Consider the following 22,341-nt stretch of genomic DNA (forward strand, 5'->3'; position numbering starts at 1 on the left):
AGGAAACATTCTTACTTAGGCCTTGGCTACACTTACCAGCTAGTTCGACGGCTGGAAATCGAAGTTCTGGGTTCGACTTATCGCGTCTAGTCTGGACGCGATAAGTCGAACCCGGAAGTGCTTGCCGTCGACTGCGGTACTCCAGCTCGGCGAGAGGAGTACAGCGGAGTCGACGGGGGAGCCTGCCTGCCGAGTGTGGACCAAGGTAAGTTCGAACTAAGGTACTTCGACTTCAGCTACGTTATTCACGTAGCTGAAGTTGCGTACCTTAGTTCGAATTAGGGGGGTAGTGTAGACCAAGCCTTAGATTTAACTTTATGTCCTTTGACGTCTTCATTTGAATGATCCAAATCCTATGTTTTGGCGTACTTAGCTCTTCTTTGATAGAAACACTCTGCATTATTTGTTCAGTTGTTTGCAAGAGCAGATTAAAAAACTTACATTAGAACTGTTTTATCTGGTTGTGGTTTTTTGGTGGTTTTTATTTGAAGTTTATAAAACACTTTGATACATGTGATTAGTTCTATCTGTGCAATAGTACTAAGAATATCATGGAAGATATGGAAAATAACACCTGATAGGTTTAAATCAGTGGTGGGCAACCTGTGGCCCATCAGGGTAAGCTGATTGCAGGCCGCGAGACATTTTGTGGATGTTGACCGTCCGCAGGCTCGGCCCCCCGCAGCTCCTGGTGGTGGCAATTTGCCATTCCCAGCCAATGGGAGCTGCGGCAAGCGGTGGCCATCATGTCCCTGTGGCGCACCGCTTCCCACAGCTCTCATTGGCCGGGAAAGGTGAACCCCGGCCACTGGGAGCTGCGAGGGGGCCGTGCATGTAGATGGTCAACATCCGCAAAATGTCTCATGGCCCGCAATCAGGTTGCCCATCACTGGTCTAAATACTTCAATATAAATCCAACCCCTTGATGCTGCATAACAACTGTCTACATAAGAGTAATATTTTTCTAGTGCCTTGTCCAGTCCAGTTTCAAATATAAAAGTTGCCAGTAGTGAAGGCATTCTTGCACTCCCTTTATTCTGAAACAACCCTATACTAAGCCAACCCCCTGAAGGCTGCTGTCAATTACACTGTCTACCAATGGCCCCAACGGTTGTTTTTTTTGTTTTTTGTTTTGTTTTGTTTGTTTGTTTTTTGTCAGCTGGAGATCATTAGAGTGCAGGGAAGCTCTACGCTGGCAAGAGAAGAACAGTGGTTGCTATGACAGTTCTGTATTACCAAAGGATCCCACAATAGTGGGATGATCTTTCTATGGGCAGGTACAATTATTTTAGTGCTGCTTTGTGTCTACCATGGTGGCAGCACAAGGGAGAATCTGGGCTAAGGCTTCTAAAATTTCCCTTTGGAAAAATAGCACATTCTGTAAATATCATTAGTAGGAAGTTTTCCTGAAGAAGATGATTCACATATCAATTTATCCTGCAAGATAATGTTATTTATACTTGTGACCAGGCACTGAGGCCCACTGCTGGAGTCTTGTGATTCCTACCACACCCTGTCCCAGAAAGGAGCTGTGGAGGTGAGTCCTCCAAGCGGCCTAGAGAGCAGGGCCGGCTCTGGCTTTTTTGCCACCCCAAGGGGAAAAAAAAATCAGGGCGGTCAGAAAGGCAAAGCAGGGGGAAAAAAAAGAAAAAAAAAACCTGCGGGGCGCCCGGAGCCAGGGTGCAGGGGGACTCCCTGTGCTGCAGACGTGCCCCGGCTAGTGGAGGGGAGGGGAAGGAAAGGGAGGGAGAGAGAGAAGGGGACAGCCAGGGCTTCAGCAGGGCGCTTGCCACGTGGCCCCGACCGCCACGCCACCTGCCGGGTGGGCTCCGCGCCACTCCGGTCGGCGGGGAGGGAAGGATGCGGGCTGCCCTGCCCGGCTTGCTACAGACCTGGCACTGGCTGGGGCAGACGGAGTGCGCAGCCCGCTCCCAGAAGGGCGCTCCCCTCCTCCGCGCCGCCGCCCCCTACAGGGCGGCCGGATCGGCAAACAAAACAAAACAAAAAAGCAGCCGTGCTGCCCTAGGATTGGGCAGAATGCCGCCCCGTATAATCTGCCGCCCCAAGCACGAGCTTGCTCGGCTCATGCCTGGAGCCGGCCCTGCTAGAGAGGCTGCATGGGAAACAGCCAATTAAAGGGAAGCTGCAAGGGGCAGGGCCCAGCAGGCTCACATGAAAGGAGCTGCAGGGCTAGAGTCAGTCAGTTGCTGTTGGGAGCTTAAGGACTGAGGCTGGTGTTCCCAGCTAGCTGAGGACCACAGGCAGAGCAGTTGCTGAAAGGGACTGGGGAAGCAAGAAGGAGTTCTTGGTTCGCTGCTGGAACTGGGCACAAGATGTCAGCCCTATGGTAAGGGTGAAGCAATTGTGAAGGTGCTGGGGCCACAGGGAAGTGGTCCAGGGAATGGTAGCAGCATAGGAAGAGTTAAAGGGGACACAGCAGCACATGGCTGCTATTCATAGGGTCCATGGGCTGGGACCTGGAGTAGTAGGTGGGCCTGGATCCCACCCACCAGCTACAGATGGAATGACCTTAATCCCAGAGAGGGGAGTTGAACTAACCTCAGAAAGGAGATTGAAGACCCCAAAGAGGGCCAGGGATTAGACTATATTGGACTTTGATATACCTCCTGGAAGGGAACTGAACTGTATAGTGGCCCAGCTGGAGAGCTGGAACTAGAAGGGCCTAGAGAGGGCAAAACCATTGCCTCCAGGGACGAAGCCCTGGGGTACAGCTTGATACCAGGGCCAAGACTGTGTAAAGACAGCATTGAGGACACCAGAAGGGCCCTCTGGGACTCATACACTGGAAGGGGTATGTTTGTTTATGTCTCACATGGCCTGAGTCACCAAAACCCTTGAGAAATCTCTGATGAGTCACCACAGACTAAGAGAGGTGTAGAAGCACACCTGGTCACAGGGTGCTCATGAAACGTGGGTGCTACCATGTTATAGTGCTTCTGACTACTGCTAGAGCCACCAAATCTGCCACTTACATATTTTGTTTCCCTTTTCTTGGGAAGTAAGAAGGAGCACACTTTAGATCTTCAGATACCCCCTTACCATTGAACATCACTTCTCTAAAGAATCACTGTCAGCATTTTGGCAGAATGGCAGTAAACAACCCCTCTTGCTCTCTGGCACTGAGTTTTGGAAAGGATTCCTCTTCAAGAAGGCATTAGGGCAGGACAAGACAATCTATAGGCCCCAGGTTTCCTGAGATTCCGCCTAAGGAGGGGGTATAGCAGAATTCTAATTTGAATAGAGAATAAATTTCTCCTTTTAGAGTCCACAACAAATGTGCTTGTTGAAGTGGAATACAAATAGGGAAAGACAAAAGATACATAAGTCTAATGTAGAGAGACAGCATGTTAGTGTCCAGTATATTAGAGAACTTCTTCACAGATAGTTTATCCATGTGGATATACACCCCTTGTCATTCTGCTGAGGTCTATGAGACTAAGATTTATATGCTCAGTGTGTGCTGGTGTGCAAGTTAAAATGCTCTCATGTGCTTGATTTATAATACTTTACATAATCCTGGCTTATGAGTAACTTGGCCATCTGAACCTTTTCTTCCTTTTTGTTATGTTTTCCTTTCTCTGTTTTTAGCATAAATGCATGGTTCAAATTGCTTACAATTTTTCCCAGAATACACACCAAATTCTACATTGTGTAGAAATAAATGACATTTCAATAGGAAAAACCAGTTACTCAAATAACACACAAATCTAATCTCTCTGCAGAGTATACAAGTGAAGAAAAGAGCCCTAAGTATTTCAAGAGCTACATCATTTGGTCCTGATTCAAAAGAGGATTCTTATTCAAAACTGCACTTAAGCATGTGCTTAGAGTTAATATGCTTGAGCTTTCCTGGATGGGGGCTTTAGTTTGTTACCTGATATATTCACCTATACAACTCTAGTTAATATCAACCGGTATTATATGCCTAAACTCCTGGTAAACAACCTCAAGACATCATCCCCAAAGTCCCTATAAAACGGACAACCAAACAAAAATAAATACTGTAATATTGACATGACAGTTGCATTAGTAATCCCGGCATTTACAACATTTTGATATTGTTGTGTGTTTCAAGGTGATGGCTACATTTGATTTTCAAAGATTAAATAATGTCTTGGTAATAGCGCACAACATTACAGCCACTATCTGTAAAGTACTGTATCAGACACCATGATTATGTCTTAACTGTAACCTGCTTAGACTGAGAGGGGGCATTTTCTATTGGTGTAGTGTTTATGGAGAATTCATTCCATTGTGCATGCCAGATTTTTCTGTTAGAGTATTAAGTATAGCAGCTGGGTCATGGGAGTTCATTCCAGGTTTGGGAGTTTTACTAAAGAGTTCATTTAGTCATGGGTAGAGAAGCTGCTCACTGTGTTCTGTGAGCTGCAGGGTCTGTGGAATCCTAATTTGAAATTATATAAAGCATCTGTGTGCTTCTTTCCAGAAGACCCTACTCAGTTAGGACACAAAAATAGGCACTAACTTTAAAGAGATGTATTACTGATCATTAGGAACATCACTTGCCATCCACTGAAGGTATTTTAACTATCAAAAGTAAGGAAAAGGAATGGAAGAAGGTTCTATGTTTTCACATGATATACTGATATCCCCTCTTTCTTTTTTCTTTCTTTGTATATCTGAGTAACTGTAGTTTATTAAATGCTTATCATATGCTTTCCATTTAAAACCTATGAAGATCAACTATTTTAACAAATAGTATTTGTAGATGTTTCAGCTTACTCTTGTTTTTCCTCCTAGGTGCTGGATTAAATAATGGCCAGTGGCATTCAGTTTCCTTGTCTGCCAAACGAAGTCGTATGAGCCTAATGGTGGACAATGATGTAACCTCATCTGCTCATGCTCCTGTACCTACACATATTTATTCAGGAGACACCTACTACTTTGGAGGTGAAAGATGCTTTTTCTGTTTATATTGATAACAGCCTATAAATAAACAATGCTTGTTGTTCATGGCCTGTATTTTCAAATGTGCCTAATGATTTGGCTTGCCTCAAGTTTTATGTTCTCAACTTGAATCTCCTTAAAGAGGCCTGACTTTCAAGTGTGGGAGCTCAGCACTCTCTAAAACTCAGTCTGGGAACCCAAACTCATTAGGCACTTTAAAAAATATAGTCCCCTATATTGCACTGTTATAACAATTAGGGCTGCGGTTGGCCCTAAGAATCAGGAACTTTTATCCCCTCCCACCTAAATGTGCTAAGAGGAGCTCTGTCACGGGAAAGAATCAAGACTGGGTTTACTACAGATTCTTTTCTGCTCCTAATTATTATGATGTTGTGATATAGTAATGGCTATTAGCTACAAGGGTTAATTTTCATTGCTGCCCTCTCACTTAGGTGGTAAGTAATGTGTATGGCTGTACTGAAGTTTGTGGTGTCTTGAAGTTTTGAGAGCATCTGAAAAATAATTAATTATTTGCAGTTCTGTTTGCTTCAGCAGTAAGTTGTCCTTTAATTTCTTAGTTAAAATGCACACTTACTAATGGAACTATCCTCTGGAAGATCATGTATATTCATTGTATAATTGGCACCTTTAAAAACTTGTCTTTTACCATTTATATAGTATAGTATTTGTGGTATTTGCAATATTCTCTGTACTTAGTATGATGAATTCTCTTGTGGATTCTTCATCCTGGAAGTTTTTAAATCATTATATAGGATGTGTTTTTGTTTTTTTCCTAAAAGGTACTCTAGTTCAAATGATAATTAATTCAGGGGATACCTATAGCCTGTGTTCTACAAGATGTCAGACTAGATGATCACAATGATCTCTTTGGCTTTATAATCTATGAATCTAGGAATTGCAAAACTCACTGTAACTATTTAAATGGTTAATTGCTGTAAATACAAGTCTCATAGATTCTAAGGCCAGAAGGGATCATTATGATCATCATGGGCAACATTTTTAGAAGCACCTACTTCCCATTTTCAAAAGTGACTTAGATTAATATGAAGGCTTCCTCGGATACCAAGGTGTGAGGTCCGCCATATAAAAAAACTAAATAAATAGACCGAGATTGATAATATCTGTTATATTTTTGTTTAAACAAGGGGAAAGTGTTGTTTCATATTTGTATTTTCTGAACGGCTCTTGGCTCCCACATCTCTGATTATGTGCTTTGCACCAGTGAACACTGCAGAGCTGATAGCACAGGTGTACACATCAGAAGGGACATGGACAGTTGTAAAAAATGACATAACCAATTAAGCTGTACAACAGAACACTTCTATACATCTTTTGGGGGTAAAATTAATGCCAAAACCACTGAAATCTCTAATTGACTATCCACCCCTCAGCTTCTCTGAGTACAGCTTTCTGATCAAGTCAGCAGCCTGTACAATGTCATCCAAACTTGGGAAATGGCTAATGAAAAGCAACGGAGTTTGGAACACCCTTTCTTTTTGTCATGTCATGTTGGATTTTGCTGAAATACGTAGTGTGTCTCTATACACAGGTATAAATATGAAGAGAAGCATTCCAGTAGAAGAGATGTATTTTCGTTGGGAATACGAAATATTAGAGAGAGATTTAGTCTTTGCTAAGAATCTGTTTAATTAGTTTGGAAATTCTTTAGCTTTGTGGGCAAACACTAGCACAGATCACACAGGAGTCAAGAAAATGCTGAATATTCCAGTTTTTTTACTTGGAAATGGTAATAGTGATTGGCAACTGTAAGGACAAGGAGAAATTAATGAAAAATACATATTCACATAGGATGAATTGCAGGATTTATGGAATTATTGTTTTCACTTTGATATATAACTTAGAATGCTGACCACAAGCCTGAAGACCACTTTCATTAATATTAATGTTAAAGATTTATTCTTTACTAATAGAATGATGAGAAGACAAAATATTTTAAAAAACAAAAGGTTATGGAAGAATATGAGACTGGATTAAATTTATTCTGGAGAAAATAGTAGAACTTCAGAATGCTATGAGGAAAAAAAGTAATTGCAAAATTAATTAAACTTTACTAATTATCTATGAGCTAGTTATTTTTAAAATGCACAATTAATTGTAAATATTCAATTAGTGATTGTCTTGCCACAAGTTACAAAAAAACTATTTAATAAAATAGATCTTTAAGGTTCTTGTGGGTTAATTTTGCCCTCCCTTGGACTCTTGCAAATTCATTGACTTGCAAGGGTGTGAATTAGGACAGAATTGGTTATTATTTCCATGTAAAAAATCTTTAGTCCCATTGAGTAGTATATGATTTAAATGTTGTAATTCTTAGGTTCCAATACTGATGAGGTCCTAAGCACTTTCAACTCCTGTACAAAGCAATAAGAGTTAAGGGAGTCCAATGCCTTGCCAGAGGAGGAGCCCTTGTTTTCCTTCATGTTCTGTAGTATACTTTTTGAAAATCTCTCCAAGCGTTCAGTGCTGTTTTTCCACTCACTTCAATGTATTCCTTAGTTTTCATTTTCCCATAGAATAAATGCTGCCATCCTTTTGCAGGATTTAGAAAATACCTATTAGCTCAATGGAATGTGGAAGTATTTTTAAGTTATTGCATGCAAACATTAGAAGACAAGAAGCTCTTTGACTGATCTCATCCAGGAGGTTATATTGTTTGATTAAGAGCAAAGTAGCGTTCCCTGTACTTTGTTCCTGTTGTAACGTTGACCTCTGGAAGAAAGCCAGCAAACAAATAAATTGGAGGCATATTTTGTCATGTAGCTGCTCAGTAACCTATTACTGTTTTGTATATCAAAGTGAATGAGTCCTAAATGGAATTCCCCTTCTCCCGAAAACAACCATAATACTACAGTAGATAACTGATTTACATATAGTATTCATTTACTATGATCTATTCATTATATACTTTTCTTCCCCTGCAGCAATATTTTCACAATATGCCTGCTGATCTGGTTTCTTTCAGTGAACTTCATTTATATATTTTACTGGCACTATATTTGTGTGTTCAAAGTTAATATATGTGTATACCTTTTAAAAATTACCGAAACAAAAAGTACAATAATAAATAAGCATCAGTATATTCAGTAGCTCCTTTTATTTTTATTTTAACTTGGAATGTGTAAGAGTTATAAAATTTATTTTTCCAAGTCTCTCACTCTGAATATTTTGACTGATAACACCAGTGTATTTGTGAACAGCTTATTTCCATAAAGATAAACCTCATTTGAATTTGGATTTTGATGTTTAGGTTATTTTTTACCCCAGTTCTTTGATGTAATTCCTTATAAAAATCACATCAGTACACAGGAACAAAAAGAGAATTATAGTGTTACACTACAAGGCCAAGAGGTTCAAAGTCGTCATTCAAAGGAGCTCATGGCTAAACTCTCCACACAAAGCCCCCAGAGACAGGAAATCAGCAGCTTTCAATCTGCTTTTAGAGTATGGATTGAAATATACAAATTGATTTTGTAAGATGAATCTTTTCCAAAATCAGTTATTTTTGTTTGTTTGTTTCAGGTTGTCCTAATAATGGCAACAGCTCTGAATGTAAAAGTCCATTTGCTGGTTTTCAAGGATGTATGAGGCTTATTACCATTGGTAGCAAAGCAGTGGATCTAATTTCAGTACAGAAAAATTCCCTTGATAACTTCAGTAACCTTCAGATAGACTTGTGTGGTATTATAGACAGGTAAGGAAAGTCTATTTATTTTTACTTATTTATGAATGAGTTGTTTTTACACTTACCTGAAGTTCAAGAATAGAGCTTTCAGAAAATAGAACATTTTGACTCTTCCACATATGCCCTAAAGTCTAGAACAATTATGATGTACTCATTACAATGAAGATAAGATATTTTCAGTTGTATTAAGTCAGTACTTACAAATAAAATTACAGTAAATATGGTTAGAACCATTTGTTGTGGTTTTGACTTATTGTAAAAGCTTATAAATTTATGGAATAAATAACTTCCTTCCTGTAACTGAAACTCCTAGTGCTGTCCTCATTGAGAATTGCAGTGGAGTGCTCTTTTAAAAGTAATGTGTAGCCTATTATATTTGTTCCTTGCAAGGAATTGTGAAAATGGGAAAGGCCCTTTGTAGAGGCTGAGGGAATTCACCATAAATGTGCAAATTTGGAGTGTAATAAAGCTGATGGTGATTGATGTTTTCAATTTGCATAATAAAGAAAAATAACAAAAAATGTTTCCCCCTTCTAATTTTAAGTAAACAGATACTTATATGCAGGTCATATAAAACTATTGTTTTTTTTCCCCTCAGAACATTAATACCCGAGATTAGTAGTGTTAGCCACTGCTCTAGGGAGCAAACTCTCAACATTTCCAAACTACTGTACCCCTTTCAAGAGTCTGATTTGTCTTGTGTACCCCCAAGTTCCATCTCACCTAAACACACAAAATCAGATATGAAAATACAAAAGTATCACAGCACATTATTACTGAAAAATTGCCTACTTCCTCATTTTTACCATATAATTATAAAATAAATCAACTGGAATATAAATATTGTACTTACATTTCAGTGTATAGTATACAGAGCAGTATAAACAAATCATTGTCCATGAAATTTGACTTTGTATTGACTTTGCTAGTGCTTTTTATATACCCTGTTGTAAAACTAGGCAAATATCTAGATGAGTTGATGTACCACCTGGAAGACCTCTGAGTACCCCCACGGGTTACACGTACTCCTGATTGAGAACCACTGCCCTAGAGTACTGTAGTTTGTCATAAACCTACATTAGCTATGATGCATCATAGCTGACAATCTGCTCAGGGTAGGTTCAGAACTGAGCAAGTGTATACATTTCTACAAATTGCTTCCAATCTTTTTAAGAGGGTTCCATTTTAATCCATTCTGATGTCACTACTAGTGTCATTTCTATCTTTCGATATTAAGAAGGGAGTTTGCTGTTTTGTTCTTGTAGTCCTTTCCCTAATTTTACAAATAAACTTACAGAGAGGAAAAATTCAAAGATGGAAGAATGCAAGACAGTCTGTTTAAAACTCTATCACTTCAATTAAGTTAGAATTGGTAAACACACAAATACTGGTCTCCGTATATATCCATGTATAGTTATAACTAGGGCTCCGTTTGTATCACGGAAGTCACGGATTCTGTGACTTTCCGCAACCTCTGTGACTTCTGCAGTGGCCAGTCTGGCTGACCCCAGGGAACAGCCACACTGGCCACTGCTGGCATAGTTCTGCAGCCCCGTGACCTCTCCATGACTTTTACTAAAAATACCCATGACTAAATCATAGCCTTAGTTATAACTTCTATTTCTGCCCTTAGTAGTTTATTCCATATAGAACATTAATCCTACCTCTCAAATTTCCAGAGCTAGAGTGAGGGACAGAGACACTCAGGATACGTCTACACTGCAATAAAAACACCTGTGGCACTGAATCTGAGCCCAGGTCAGCTGACTTGGGCTCAGAGGGCTTGGGCTGCAAACAAAAAATAGCAGTGTAGACATTCAGGCTTGGGCTGGAGCCTGGGCTCTGAGACCGACTCTCCTTCTGGGTCTCAGAGCCCAGGTTCCAGCCCAAGTGTCTAGACTGGTGTGTCTCTTTCACTGCAGTGTGAATGTACACTTATGGCTCCACTGAAGTCAAGGGCAAAACTCACCTTGACTTCAGTGGGGTCAGGATTCACCCTCTGAATTGTTGGATCCTGATGGCTATTGAATACAGGGGGGGTATAATTTCCACCCAAATTGTTTTTCTTTTTACTTGCTATCTCCTTTCTTTTTTCACTCTCCACTTTTTCTCTTCATTTTGTCCCTTTCCTCACTCTCTCTATCCAATGTTACTTCATCCATTACCTCTCCTCTTCCATTCTTTCTGTTCTGTATCTTCTCCCTCTTTCTCATTCCTTCCTATGTCTATCTCCACTGCCCCTTAATTGCCAAAGCATAGAGTGCTACTCTTATTGTTATAGTAACAGGTCCACACACTCCAAATCTGACAAGCCATTTGCTCTTTTCCTGCAACACAATGACAGAGTTGGGGAAAGAGTAGATTAGACATCTCTATGCCTTGTGACACAGGAGGCAAACCAGAGTCCACTTCTGTCTCGCTAGTGCTGTTTCGTGCTCCATCATAGTCTGTTTCAATGACAGCAACATGTCATGTCATCCACTGTCGTCTTTTCCACATTTCACCAGGTGATATCCAGTCAAGGGCTTGTTTAGGAATATTTTTTGACATCTGTATGACATATCCAAACCACTTCAGCCTTCTTTCTTGAATCATTGTCTCTACAGTCTACTGACTAGTCCTCTGTAACACATCAGTATTGATTACTTTAGCCCACCAGCGGACACCAACTATTCTTCATCAACATCCCTGATAGAATGTATTGTTTTCTGTTGTGAGCTTCTAGCACTAGGCAAGTTTCAGAAGTCCATAACACTATGAGTGTCACAGTGACATTGTATAACTTTATCTTGGTTCTTGTGGGGATCTGCTTATTTTTGCAGATGTTCACCTGTTTCATAAAAAGTCCAATGCCTTCCCAATTCTTGCTTCTGCCTCCTTATAGAATTAACCATCAGCTCTAATTGTGTTTCCAAGATATACAGTCTTGTTAACCATGCCATCTTCCTCGCTATCAATCACTTATGCACCATCATTGCTGACTCCTCTTTCAATGATCATGACACATTTTTGTTTTGGCTGATTCTTAATCTAACTTTGGCAGCCTCACATTGGCGCTGGTAGCAGTCTTTTTCATGGCATTGTCTTCTTTGTCTAACCGAACCATGTCATTTGCAAAATCAAGATCTTGAAGTTTTCCTCCACTCCACATAACTCCTGTATTTTCCTTTGATGTTGCAGAAAAGAAAGGGTGATAAAATGCATTCCTGCTGCACTTGAGTGACAATATCAAACCAAGTGGTCTCTCTACTTTCTGTCCTTACACAGCATTTTGAAATGTTATACGGTATCTTGATCAGTGATACTATCTTTCTAGGAAGCTGTTATCGTTGCAAAATCTTTCATAGTGACTCTATAAATGCAGTGTGGGAACTATATTGTGTGTCTCAAAGCCAAAAAAGGTGTGATAAAAACAGGTCACCATCAGGATGGAAAATAGCCAATAACTGGGATGTCCAGCCAAATTTGTTATAGTTGATATTAATTACTCTCCCTTTTAAAAGGGAGACTGAACTTTATTTGATGATCTGGCACTACTCAAACAACTGTTCCCACTAGCAAGTCACAACATCCAAATAAACCCCTTCTAGGATAATAATCAATTTATTTCCCCTCACTAGGGTCTTCGGCCCCTAGTCTGGTCCCTTTAAATTCAGCCGTTTGTCCCAAACAAGCACCAAGCCCTTCTTGGGGTGACCATATTTCCCAAAGGGAAAATGGGACACTACATGGGGCTTGCCCGAATCTGCCTCCCCCAGCAAGGCTGACGTCGCTGCTCGCCCAAGCCCTGCCTCTCTGCCCACACGATGCTGGAGCTGGCGTCGCTGCTCGCCTAAACCCTTCTTTTCAGCTCACTGCTTTTTGGGGCAGGGTCTAGTAGGACCATGAATCCCCCAGTAATGATCCATAAATGCATTCCATCACGGTCAATAACATATCAATTAGAGAGAGAAATTGGTGCACATCTCAGTCATTATTTTACTTTTCTCCATCTGCTGAAATTTTCTTCATTCTAATTTTGATCACCTCTTTCATTCATTATTGCAACTCCTTTCTACACAGCCTTGTAAATATCAGCTTTCAGGTCTCCAGCATGTTCAGCATATTGCTACCCACCCTATCCATTCTCATACCAGGTTCATTTCAGCATCCACTTCAGCATCCTTCATTTCATGTTAACATCCTTTCTTTTAAAAAACAACAAGGAGTCTGGTGGCACCTTAAAGACTAACAGATTTATTTGGGCATAAGCTTTCGTGAGTTAAAACCTCACTTCTTCGGATGTGAGGTTTTAACTCACGAAAGCTTATGCCCAAATAAATCTGTTAGTCTTTAAGGTGCCACCAGACTCCTTGTTGTTTTTGTAGATACAGACTAACACGGCTACCCCCTGATACTTGACATCCTTTCTTTTGTTTTTAAACATGGACTTAGTCTAGACATTATTTCTTTTGACCTCCTTCACATAAGCCCATCACCTTTGCTCTATGTAGTTTATCAGTCTTCCAGTTTTTCTCTCATTAACTCTGTCTCATTTCAAATCCCCGCTGAATATATGCATTCTTCTTTGCCTCTCTATACTGCTTTGTTTATATCTATTAAAGCAACTTGTATTATACAATTTGTACTGTATTGCATATTCAATGCATCTATTTTCAAGTATTCTCATGTAAGAATACTGTTTACATGCTTGGGATGGAAAGGGAGTATGTTAGCTCCAATGTAACAATATCAGGGTGTATCTGTTCCCAGTGAAGGATGCTTCCCCACAGTTGAAGTCAAGCAAAACATCTTTAACTTTTTGGATCTCCTCATATCCTTACTTAACTGCACACATATGCTAGTCTCTCCCCTTTTCTAATTTAACTGTTCCCAGACTGTTTTGGTTTTTTTTTGTCTGGGGAGATCTCAATATATTTGTCAGATTTTAACAATAGATCCAGTCTGTTCTTGAAGTTTTTTCTCCCCATCATTAAATGTTCTGGTAATGTAACATCTGTCGCCACATTCCCCATAGTTGATACAATTAACAATATTCTGGAGTTACTGAGGATTTAAATCTGTGTAATGGACAGCAATAATTGGACTGTTGAATCTAGTGGTCTTTTCTGAGGAACGATAGGTTCACTGAACTTCTACTAACATAAACACAAGTTACTCTTTGTGTATTGATTCCCCATGTATTTGGAGGAGAATAGACCCCAAACAATTCATCATACTCATTTCTTGGGTTGCCTATTGGTCATTTCCTTGGTCCTTAGGCACTTGGCCATGTTTTCTCAGTCTCTGTTTTTTGTTCAATTTTCATTTAACTTTCTATGATTATTCATTTTTAATATTTTATTGATACCTTGCAATAATCTTTCCAATCCCTCATTTTGTACTTACCTTGTTATGCCTCTTTCCTACTCATCGCTCTTGGCTTGCTCCTTCACTTTGCCCTTTTAATGGTATTACAGGTGTCTGTGTAGCTATATGGCTCATAAACCCCCCTGGGTATACAAATATTTCTCTTCAACTATTACTCCTTAGTGTTCTTTCTCTGTATTTTTCTATCCATTTACTATCCTATTTATTAAATGCTAATTACACACAAACCATCCCAAAAATAGTTTTAAGGGACAATATGTCAGTTTAAATGCCTTATGAAGTTATTGCATTCAGTATCTGAGGAGAGAATGTCAGCTGCATCTGACATAATTACATCCTCCCCTACACAGAGATGTAAGATGGCCCACAGATAATTATTGCTGTAGGTGTTTTGCCCGCAGAAAATGGAATCAAAGGGTTCAAGTGGAGATGTAAGTTCTGGAGCACTAGGAAAGCTGATGAATATACTTTAATCACAGATGAAGGAAATAAAAATAGCACAGGTTTCCATACATGTTCTTTACACCTTTGTATCTTTACACATAATTTGCAAACCTAATAAGTAGAGTGTTCAGGAAGGATGTCTTTAATACATTACTGATGTGTAAATTTCTACATTCTTTCTTTGAAAAAGATGTATTTGTGTTCTGGTTCAATGTGGTGTTTTGAAGATTAGCTTTTGATTATCTTCGGTCTATTGCTTTAGTTTTCAAGTTACACATCATCTGTAGATGTCATGCACCTAAAAAGTATGCTGCCAAGTACCACATGGCAAATGCCAGATCCACTCTCTTTCTGGAGTTTTTGGAATAAATGGAGCATGGTAATTTAGTGAGAAATGAGCTATGTTTTGGAGCAGCATCAATGGAAAAGGTTTACTAAGAGATGTGTTTCTTCATAGAGAGGACTATTGTAAATCTAAGTTCAGTCTGGGTTGCAATGAATTAGATTATTTGTATGGCATTCTTTTGATTTATCTAGTGACTATTTTGTGTTATGAAACCTATAATGGAAGGGGGATCTAAAATTCAATGTTAAAAAGTTTTAATTATAACTTAAATTGTTTCTAGTTATACTAAACCTGGTTTAAGCATCTTCAATAGCACCTAAGTTTTTGATCTTGTGAAGACTGTTAAAAAGATAAATTGAAATGAAAGAGGAGTCAATATAAATGGCAATCATGTAAATCCCTTAAGATTTGCAGATACTGATATATTTATCAGTAAAGGTGGACACTAAATTTTTACTAGGAGAAACAACTGCAGCAGGAGGGAGAAAAAAAGTGCTGAATGACAATTATAGAAATGGCTTATGAGTTTAACTGTTAGCATATGTGTGAATGTTAAAGCTGATGACTGGTCACATCTATACAGCATTAAAAACAAATTATTAGGGTAGCTCTAAATACCTTTACTATCCACATTTGTTCTGCAAGAACAATTCCTTCCAACGACATCTATTTAGTATAACAATAGTTCAGTCTCAAGTATACCAAGATTATTTTTATACCCCAAGTCAGAATTACTCAGAAATTATATTGCAGCTAATACTGAACTTATCATGCAGAGCTGAGATGCAGAAACCTATTGTGCAAATGAGGTAGGAGCTAAAGGCCAGCTCCTTAGATTGTATTCATAGGTATAACTATGCTGAAATCAATGGAATTAGATTTATTTACATGAATCAATTTTTCTCCTTTGGAAAACTCTCCTATCATTTTGTTTCTAGATATGTAGGAAAGATTGGGTTCATAAAGAATTAACAGTAGTTTAAGTAGGAATCTGAATATGCACAGACAGATGAGTACACTGAGGCATTTCTCACACCCATAAACTAATACTTCTCTATGTTTATTAAATGTACTGAAAAATAGCATTCAGATAGTGTGAAAGAATTTTTTAAGCTGTCTTTTTTGTTAAAATTATTATTAGTGATTACCCTTAGCAGTAAAATCTCCCTATACATTCTGAATAACAATTAAGTAAAACATGAAGTCTCCAACTCAGTATCTTTTTAATTAAGATTGTGGAAAAATATTTTTTTATTCTTTTATCCTCTTGCCCCCAAATCATGTAGTAGTTTGTACTTTATACTGAGGGACAGTCATGCAGTTTTCACCATTGAATAGTTATGACTAAATTTTCTTCTTAGTTACACCATTTAAATCAAAAGTAATTCCACTGAAATAATGGAGTTTTTCCAGATTTTCACTCATGCAACTGAAAGCAGAATTAGCAGTCTGGACTCATCCATAGTACCTCACTGTAGGATCTGAGATACTTAAGTGTTTGCCTGTACTTAGACTAGGAAATAACTAAAGTACTGGTATCTCAGATACTATTGTATGATAACAGTCAGTAAATATTTATTTTCTGATGATGACAACTGCCTATTCTTATAGCTTCCTGAAAAGAGAAGTATTTTATACTTCTCATGGTCATATAATAGGGACAATGATCCACAGAATTACTGCATTGTTATGAAAGATCTTATGGAAGAAAATGCAGCTGTTACAAAATTTGCCAGTGAATTATCAATGTTAATTTATCATTGGTGTATCAATTGGTACCATACTTTCATTGGAGAGCCTTGCCGGTAGCCACAATGAAAATTATATATGTTTCATGTTCTTATTCCATCATTAGCATCCTTAGGAGCAGTGACTAGAGTCTAGTGGGGGAAGATAAAGGGGACATTCCTTTTCCCCAACTTTCTTTCAGTCCTGTTGATATCTTCCTGCAATATGGCTACAAGATTTATGTATTTTCACTGCAGGTCTCTCACCCATACATACAACATCCACCTTTGCACCTCGGTTATCATCTTTGTCATAAAGACCACCTTCATGCTGTGGTAACTATGGTTACTGTAAATGTCATGTAGTTGTACTAAGGTGAATATGTTTCTTTTTGTCCTTTTAGATGTTTGCCTAATTATTGTGAACATGGTGGTGAATGCACACAGGCCTGGAACAGCTTCTACTGCAACTGTACAAATACAGGTTACATGGGGGCTACTTGCCATTACTGTAAGCCTAAGACACTTTCTTATACTGTTTTAGTTATGAGTTATTTTACTGCTACAAGAAACAGGTTTTTTTTATTAAAAGGCACGTCAGTTTTGTTAATATTCACAAAGAGTTAATGCAAGGAAAGAGTCTCAAAATTGTCTAAAGGATTAAGGAGCACAAGTCCTATTTCAAGTCAGTGGGACGTGTGGTCCTAAATCCCTTATGTGTCTTTGAATATTTCTCCCTTAGTTCTTAGATTTCATGATTTACTTACTGAGGACCTGATTGTCCTCTCACTGTGGTATAAGGCCCTGATTGTACTTAACTTCACTGCTTTTCAGAAAAGGAGTAAGCACATGCTTAACTTTGAAGTCAGTGGGGTTTAGCATATACTTAAACTTTAGCACATGCGTAAGTAATTTTCAAGGAGTAACTTCAAGGGAGTGACAGTGTGGTAAGACTGATGTATATGAGAAGATAATAAGGCCCTGTAAACCCAATCTAGCAAGCACATCATTGACCTTTCACTCATCTGTAGGAGTTTTGCACATGGAGTCCTTTCAGGATCAGCCTATATAAGAAAGAACTTCAGAAAATATCAGTGTAACGATAAATGGAATGAATGAGTTTCACACCCGTGGTCTGACTCTTGTCTTACTTTCACTAGTTTAATATGACTCCAGTGATTTCCCAGAAGGTGATTTAGATTTCTACTGGGATATGTGAGATGAGCATGAAGCCCATTAGTTTTTTCCTGTTTACTGGGACAGTTTATTAAGAAAAGTCATTAGTCTCAAGTTCTCAGCATGCATACTTGAAAACAATCTGTCTAAAGCACTATAAAAGGAATTTTGAAAATGCCCAAAAGACTATACATTATTATAGCCAAAAGAAAAAATTGTGTGGTTAAAACAAACCCATCTTCACACAATTTATACAATCCCTGTAGCACAATAGTCATGACTTTCATAGAGCTTAAGGACAGAAGGGACCACTAGGTCATCTAGTTTGATCTCCTGTAACAGCACAGGCTACCAACACCACCCAGCATCCACACACTAAACCCAGCAACCAAAATTAGATCAAAGTATTATAGCTCATAGGAGACCTAGACTATTATGTGCCACTGGCACAGAATAGGAGGGACCAAGGAGCACCAGTGCTCGATGTTTCTGCAATGGCAGGGAAATGATTAAGTGAGATATACCCAGATAATGCTGACAACTGAGCCACACTCATAGCCTGGAAGGCAAAACCTTGCGAAAGTCACTGCCAATCTGACCTGGGGAAAAATTCCTCCCTGGCCCCACATATTACAATCAGTTACACCCTGAGCATGTGAGCAAAACTCAGCCAGCCAAGCCAAGTGCTACCCTGACCCACACTCCCAGTGTCCCATCTCCAGGCATGGCCATCCAAAAAGCCTGCCAGAATTCACTGTGTTGGGGAGAAATCTCTTCCTGACCTATGCCAGTGGCCAATTGAAACCCTGAAGCATGAGCTTTAGGAACATACGACATAAACCGTAAGTGCTGTTGAGCCAAGCCCGCTACTGCCACCAGGGCCGGCTCCAGGCACCAGCGCAGCAAGCAGGTGCCTGAGGCGGCCAATGGAGAGGGACGGCATGTCTGGGTCTTCGGCGGCAATTCAGTGGCGGGTCCCTCTCGGAGGGAAGGATCTGCCACCAAATTGCCACCAAACAATGAAGCAGCGGCGGCAGAGGTGCTGATCGCGTCTTTTTTTTTTTTTTTTTTTTTTTTTGCCGCTTGGGGTGGCAAAAATGCTGGAGCCGGCCCTGACTGCCACAAACAACCTGGTCATACAGTTGTACTCATAAATGTGTCCATCGCGCTCTCTCTGAAAACAAGTTAAGTTGTTTGCCCTCAAAACTCCTATTGGGGATCATGTGGAGGGTAGGCTCCTGGTCTGTTCTGAAAAATTTCAGATTTTGGAAAAGCTGCTTGTTTCCATTGAATGCAAAACCTTATAAAGATCACCTACAGTTATTACTGTTTCTGTGCCATCTGAACTCTAAATGAATTGGTAGCTAGTCTTTCAAGATTTATGGATAAGGTAAAATTTTTATAGTAAGGGAAGAACATTGATGGTACAGGCTTTTCAAAGATCACTGTGAGCTGTTCCTGTTGTATTCTATTAGAGGATGACAAGATTAAGCATCATAATTTTTAATAAATTATCTACTTAATCAATTGATGAATGGTGTAAAAAAAAATGGATGGACTCCATCATTTTCTAACTTTTCATCAAGAGCCCAATGGTGTGTGTATAAGGTATATGAAAGTCGTCCTGTTCAATTTTTTAATGTTGAAAAATAGGTATAATACATTTTATTAATAATAAGAAAGCACTGTGAAGTATACAGTATATATGATATAGTAGTTGCAGCAATATAACATTCTGTCCCTTTAAATTTGTTTACAGTAGTTTAGTAATGGTTCCAACTGTACAGTCTTATGGTGCTGTTCTGTCAATAGTCTCAAAGTTAAGGGCCGTATCCTTCCCTTATTCTATGAACTACACTCTCATTGACTTCAATGGGAGTTCTGTGCAATTACAGAAAAAGAGAATATGGCTGTTTAGTTACTGAATAAACATTGAAACTCTTGATGTAATAGGCCTAGCAATGAGTTCTTGATCAGTGGCAACACTGTGAAGCATGAGACCATACTCCCAAAATCTGCTTTAGAGGAATTATAATTTTCCATGCTGTCACTACTAGTATAAAATTCAAAATGGATATGCTGATATGCTATTGCATACTGCCTCTATAGTACTTTTATCCTTTTATTTTATACTGAGAATTGATTTAAGGCTCTTTACCCTAAGGAGCTATAATTTGAAACTTGTGAGTGACCTTGACTGTGCCTACTGGATATTTCAGCAGTGGCAAAAATGGTCCATTTAGTAATCTTTAGCTAATGAGGATGTTTATGTTCCTTACTTTATAATTCAGTATTATGGACCCAATCCAATATGGCTGATCATATTGTAATGCATCAGCAAAAGAACTGGGAAAAAATGGCACACGCCTAACCCCAGGTTATATCATAGAACTACCATCACAATTTATATTGTGGAACCCTACTTGATAGAGGTGCAAAAGACCAAATAGACAAGTAGATTGGCCTAGCAGCTTTCTACACCATTTCAGGGATCAGACATCAGGGAAGCTTACGTTGTTTCTGCCTCTGCTGAACCTGCTCTGTGGATTAACATTAGATTTTAGCTACAGTGCTGTCAATCCTAGCACTTTTCAATAATGTTACCTTATTTTGTGTAATAATATACCCAGTTGTAAATCTGAATAAATTGAGCTTAAGTAGACAAATGTTTTGGATAAAAGCCTCCTTCAGTGTTCATAATTCATACTGTGTTGTGTTCCCATTCATACAGGAAATTGAAAAGTGTGTGTTCTATGTTTTATTTTGTGTATTCTTTTTAGAAATGTCTTTTTTTTAAAGTATGCATGATAAAAGATATCACCTCATCTGCCTTTTCTCTTTGTTAAGGAAAGTTTCTTTCTGACAAAGTACGTTCAAGTTCAAAAACAAACAGTTAATTGGAGAACTGTACTAGGTAGCAATGGATAATTTAAGAAGGTTTAACTGATGCACTTCAGATGTGCAATTATTACCCAGAAATATTATTTTACTTAGTAGGGTGTTGCCATTTAATTATACAGCTGGATTCATTAGTCCAGTTTCCAAAGGTTTGGTCATATAAAGCCTTCTCAGATCACTACCTCTTGAGTGGTGTAGAATCAATATTATGTGGGATTGAAGAGCCAAAATTTTCTCTGTGCTGCTTATTTACTCTTGGACTGCAGACTTTGACAACAAGCTTATCCTGATACTGAAAAAAACAGAGGAAGAAACAAGGTCTTCCCAGCAGCCAAAAGCATGAGTAAAAAATTTCACGAAATAAATACGTCAGTTGGAATTGCTGGAAATACTTTACCACTGCCAAATTGTATGGAGATCTGATAAAATTGAAAAGGTTAATGTTCAGTTTCCAAGTTCCTCATAATCTATCCAGTTGCTAAATATTACTCATTTTGACCTTAAATTATTGGTTTTCATAGCCATTTGTTCCTCCCTAAGACCCCTAATTTAGGAGCCAAAAAGCAAATCCATAAAAACACCCATTCAGATTTTTTCCCCAGTGAAATGAAATTCTATTAACTGATGCAAATAATAGTACAGTTTTTTTTATTGTGTGACTTCCCCTGTTTTCCTCACCTTTGAATGCATTTCATATTGTTCAACTTCCCACATTTTTTCCTTGCCCTAAATAAAAGGTAAAATAATGCCATTACGTTTGTGATGGAAGATGTTCTTTTACAGCCATCTATGAGCAATCATGTGAAGCCTATAAGCACACAGGGAACACTTCCGGCTTTTACTATATCGATTCAGATGGAAGTGGCCCCTTGGGACCGTTTCTTGTATACTGCAATATGACAGGTGAGATGATAAACTTCCTTAACTCACAGCTGGGATTGTATGCATGCTTATTATATCGAAGCAAAGTAGGAAGTTTTGTATCTCAAGAGTTTAATGTATATGTATACAGCAAAGTGAAGGTGACTCCTCTACTCAGAATATTTGACAAAGAATTAAGCAGAGAAATTAGAATAATAAGACTCAGACTGTGTAGCTAACACTGGGTTCCTGTTGTGCTCTGCGTAAATGGGACATATGCCCTATTTGTGGAGGATTTCAGACTAGTTCATTTTCTGCACAGTTTTGATTTCATGAAGCTAGATCTTACTTCTCTGCAGGTGTAGAAGAAACTGAGATATAAGTGAATTTTCGGTGGAAAATTATTGATTTTTTTTCCCCCTACCCTTATGAAAGATTGTAATTCAGAGTTGACCTTCAATTGGTGGGACAAATACTGATATTAAACCTTCTCTTTTGAATTGTGTATTACTTGTAATTGGTTTGGGTAGATTTGGTTTAACTAATTGGACTCATAAAGTCTCATTTTCAAAATATGGCCTTATTTTTTGCACCCTGTTATTTGCCCCCCCCCCCCCCCCATGAGTGGATCAGTAAGGTATTTAGACATCCAATTGATCTTAACTGTGCCTACTGCTATGTGTGCCTGCAATTAACCATAGATTGTAGATGCTGAATTAGTTCAAAATCTAATATGCTTTTCATTTTTATGCTGTGTTCTTTTAGTTTTAATTAGTTTTACTTTTGTTTGTGGTCATTTTCTAGCAATTTTCACTTTAAAGTTTTTCCAGCACTATCCCAGTGTTGCAGTGTTAGGGTTATAAGCA

The 22,341-nt window shown here is 38.7% G+C and overlaps 1 protein-coding gene across 4 annotated transcripts in view; it reads left to right on the plus strand.

Annotated features, from left to right (window-relative positions):
* CNTNAP4 (contactin associated protein family member 4) overlaps positions 1-22,341 on the plus strand; it is a 479,082-nt gene that overhangs the window by 381,470 nt on the left and 75,271 nt on the right. For 3 of the 4 annotated variants that reach the window (XM_065599352.1, XM_005309700.5, XM_065599353.1), the window contains 4 exons: positions 4,783-4,932; positions 8,491-8,662; positions 16,945-17,051; positions 21,398-21,517. In XM_065599352.1, the coding sequence (XP_065455424.1) occupies positions 4,783-4,932; positions 8,491-8,662; positions 16,945-17,051; positions 21,398-21,517 (549 nt within the window). Of the gene's footprint in view, positions 1-4,364; positions 4,561-4,782; positions 4,933-8,490; positions 8,663-16,944; positions 17,052-21,397; positions 21,518-22,341 lie in introns of those variants that run through there. The other variant, XM_065599354.1, reaches the window with a different exon arrangement.

The sequence above is a fragment of the Chrysemys picta genome, chromosome 6 (assembly GCF_011386835.1).
Source record: "Chrysemys picta bellii isolate R12L10 chromosome 6, ASM1138683v2, whole genome shotgun sequence".
In the NCBI taxonomy this organism is placed as follows: Eukaryota; Metazoa; Chordata; order Testudines; family Emydidae; genus Chrysemys; species Chrysemys picta.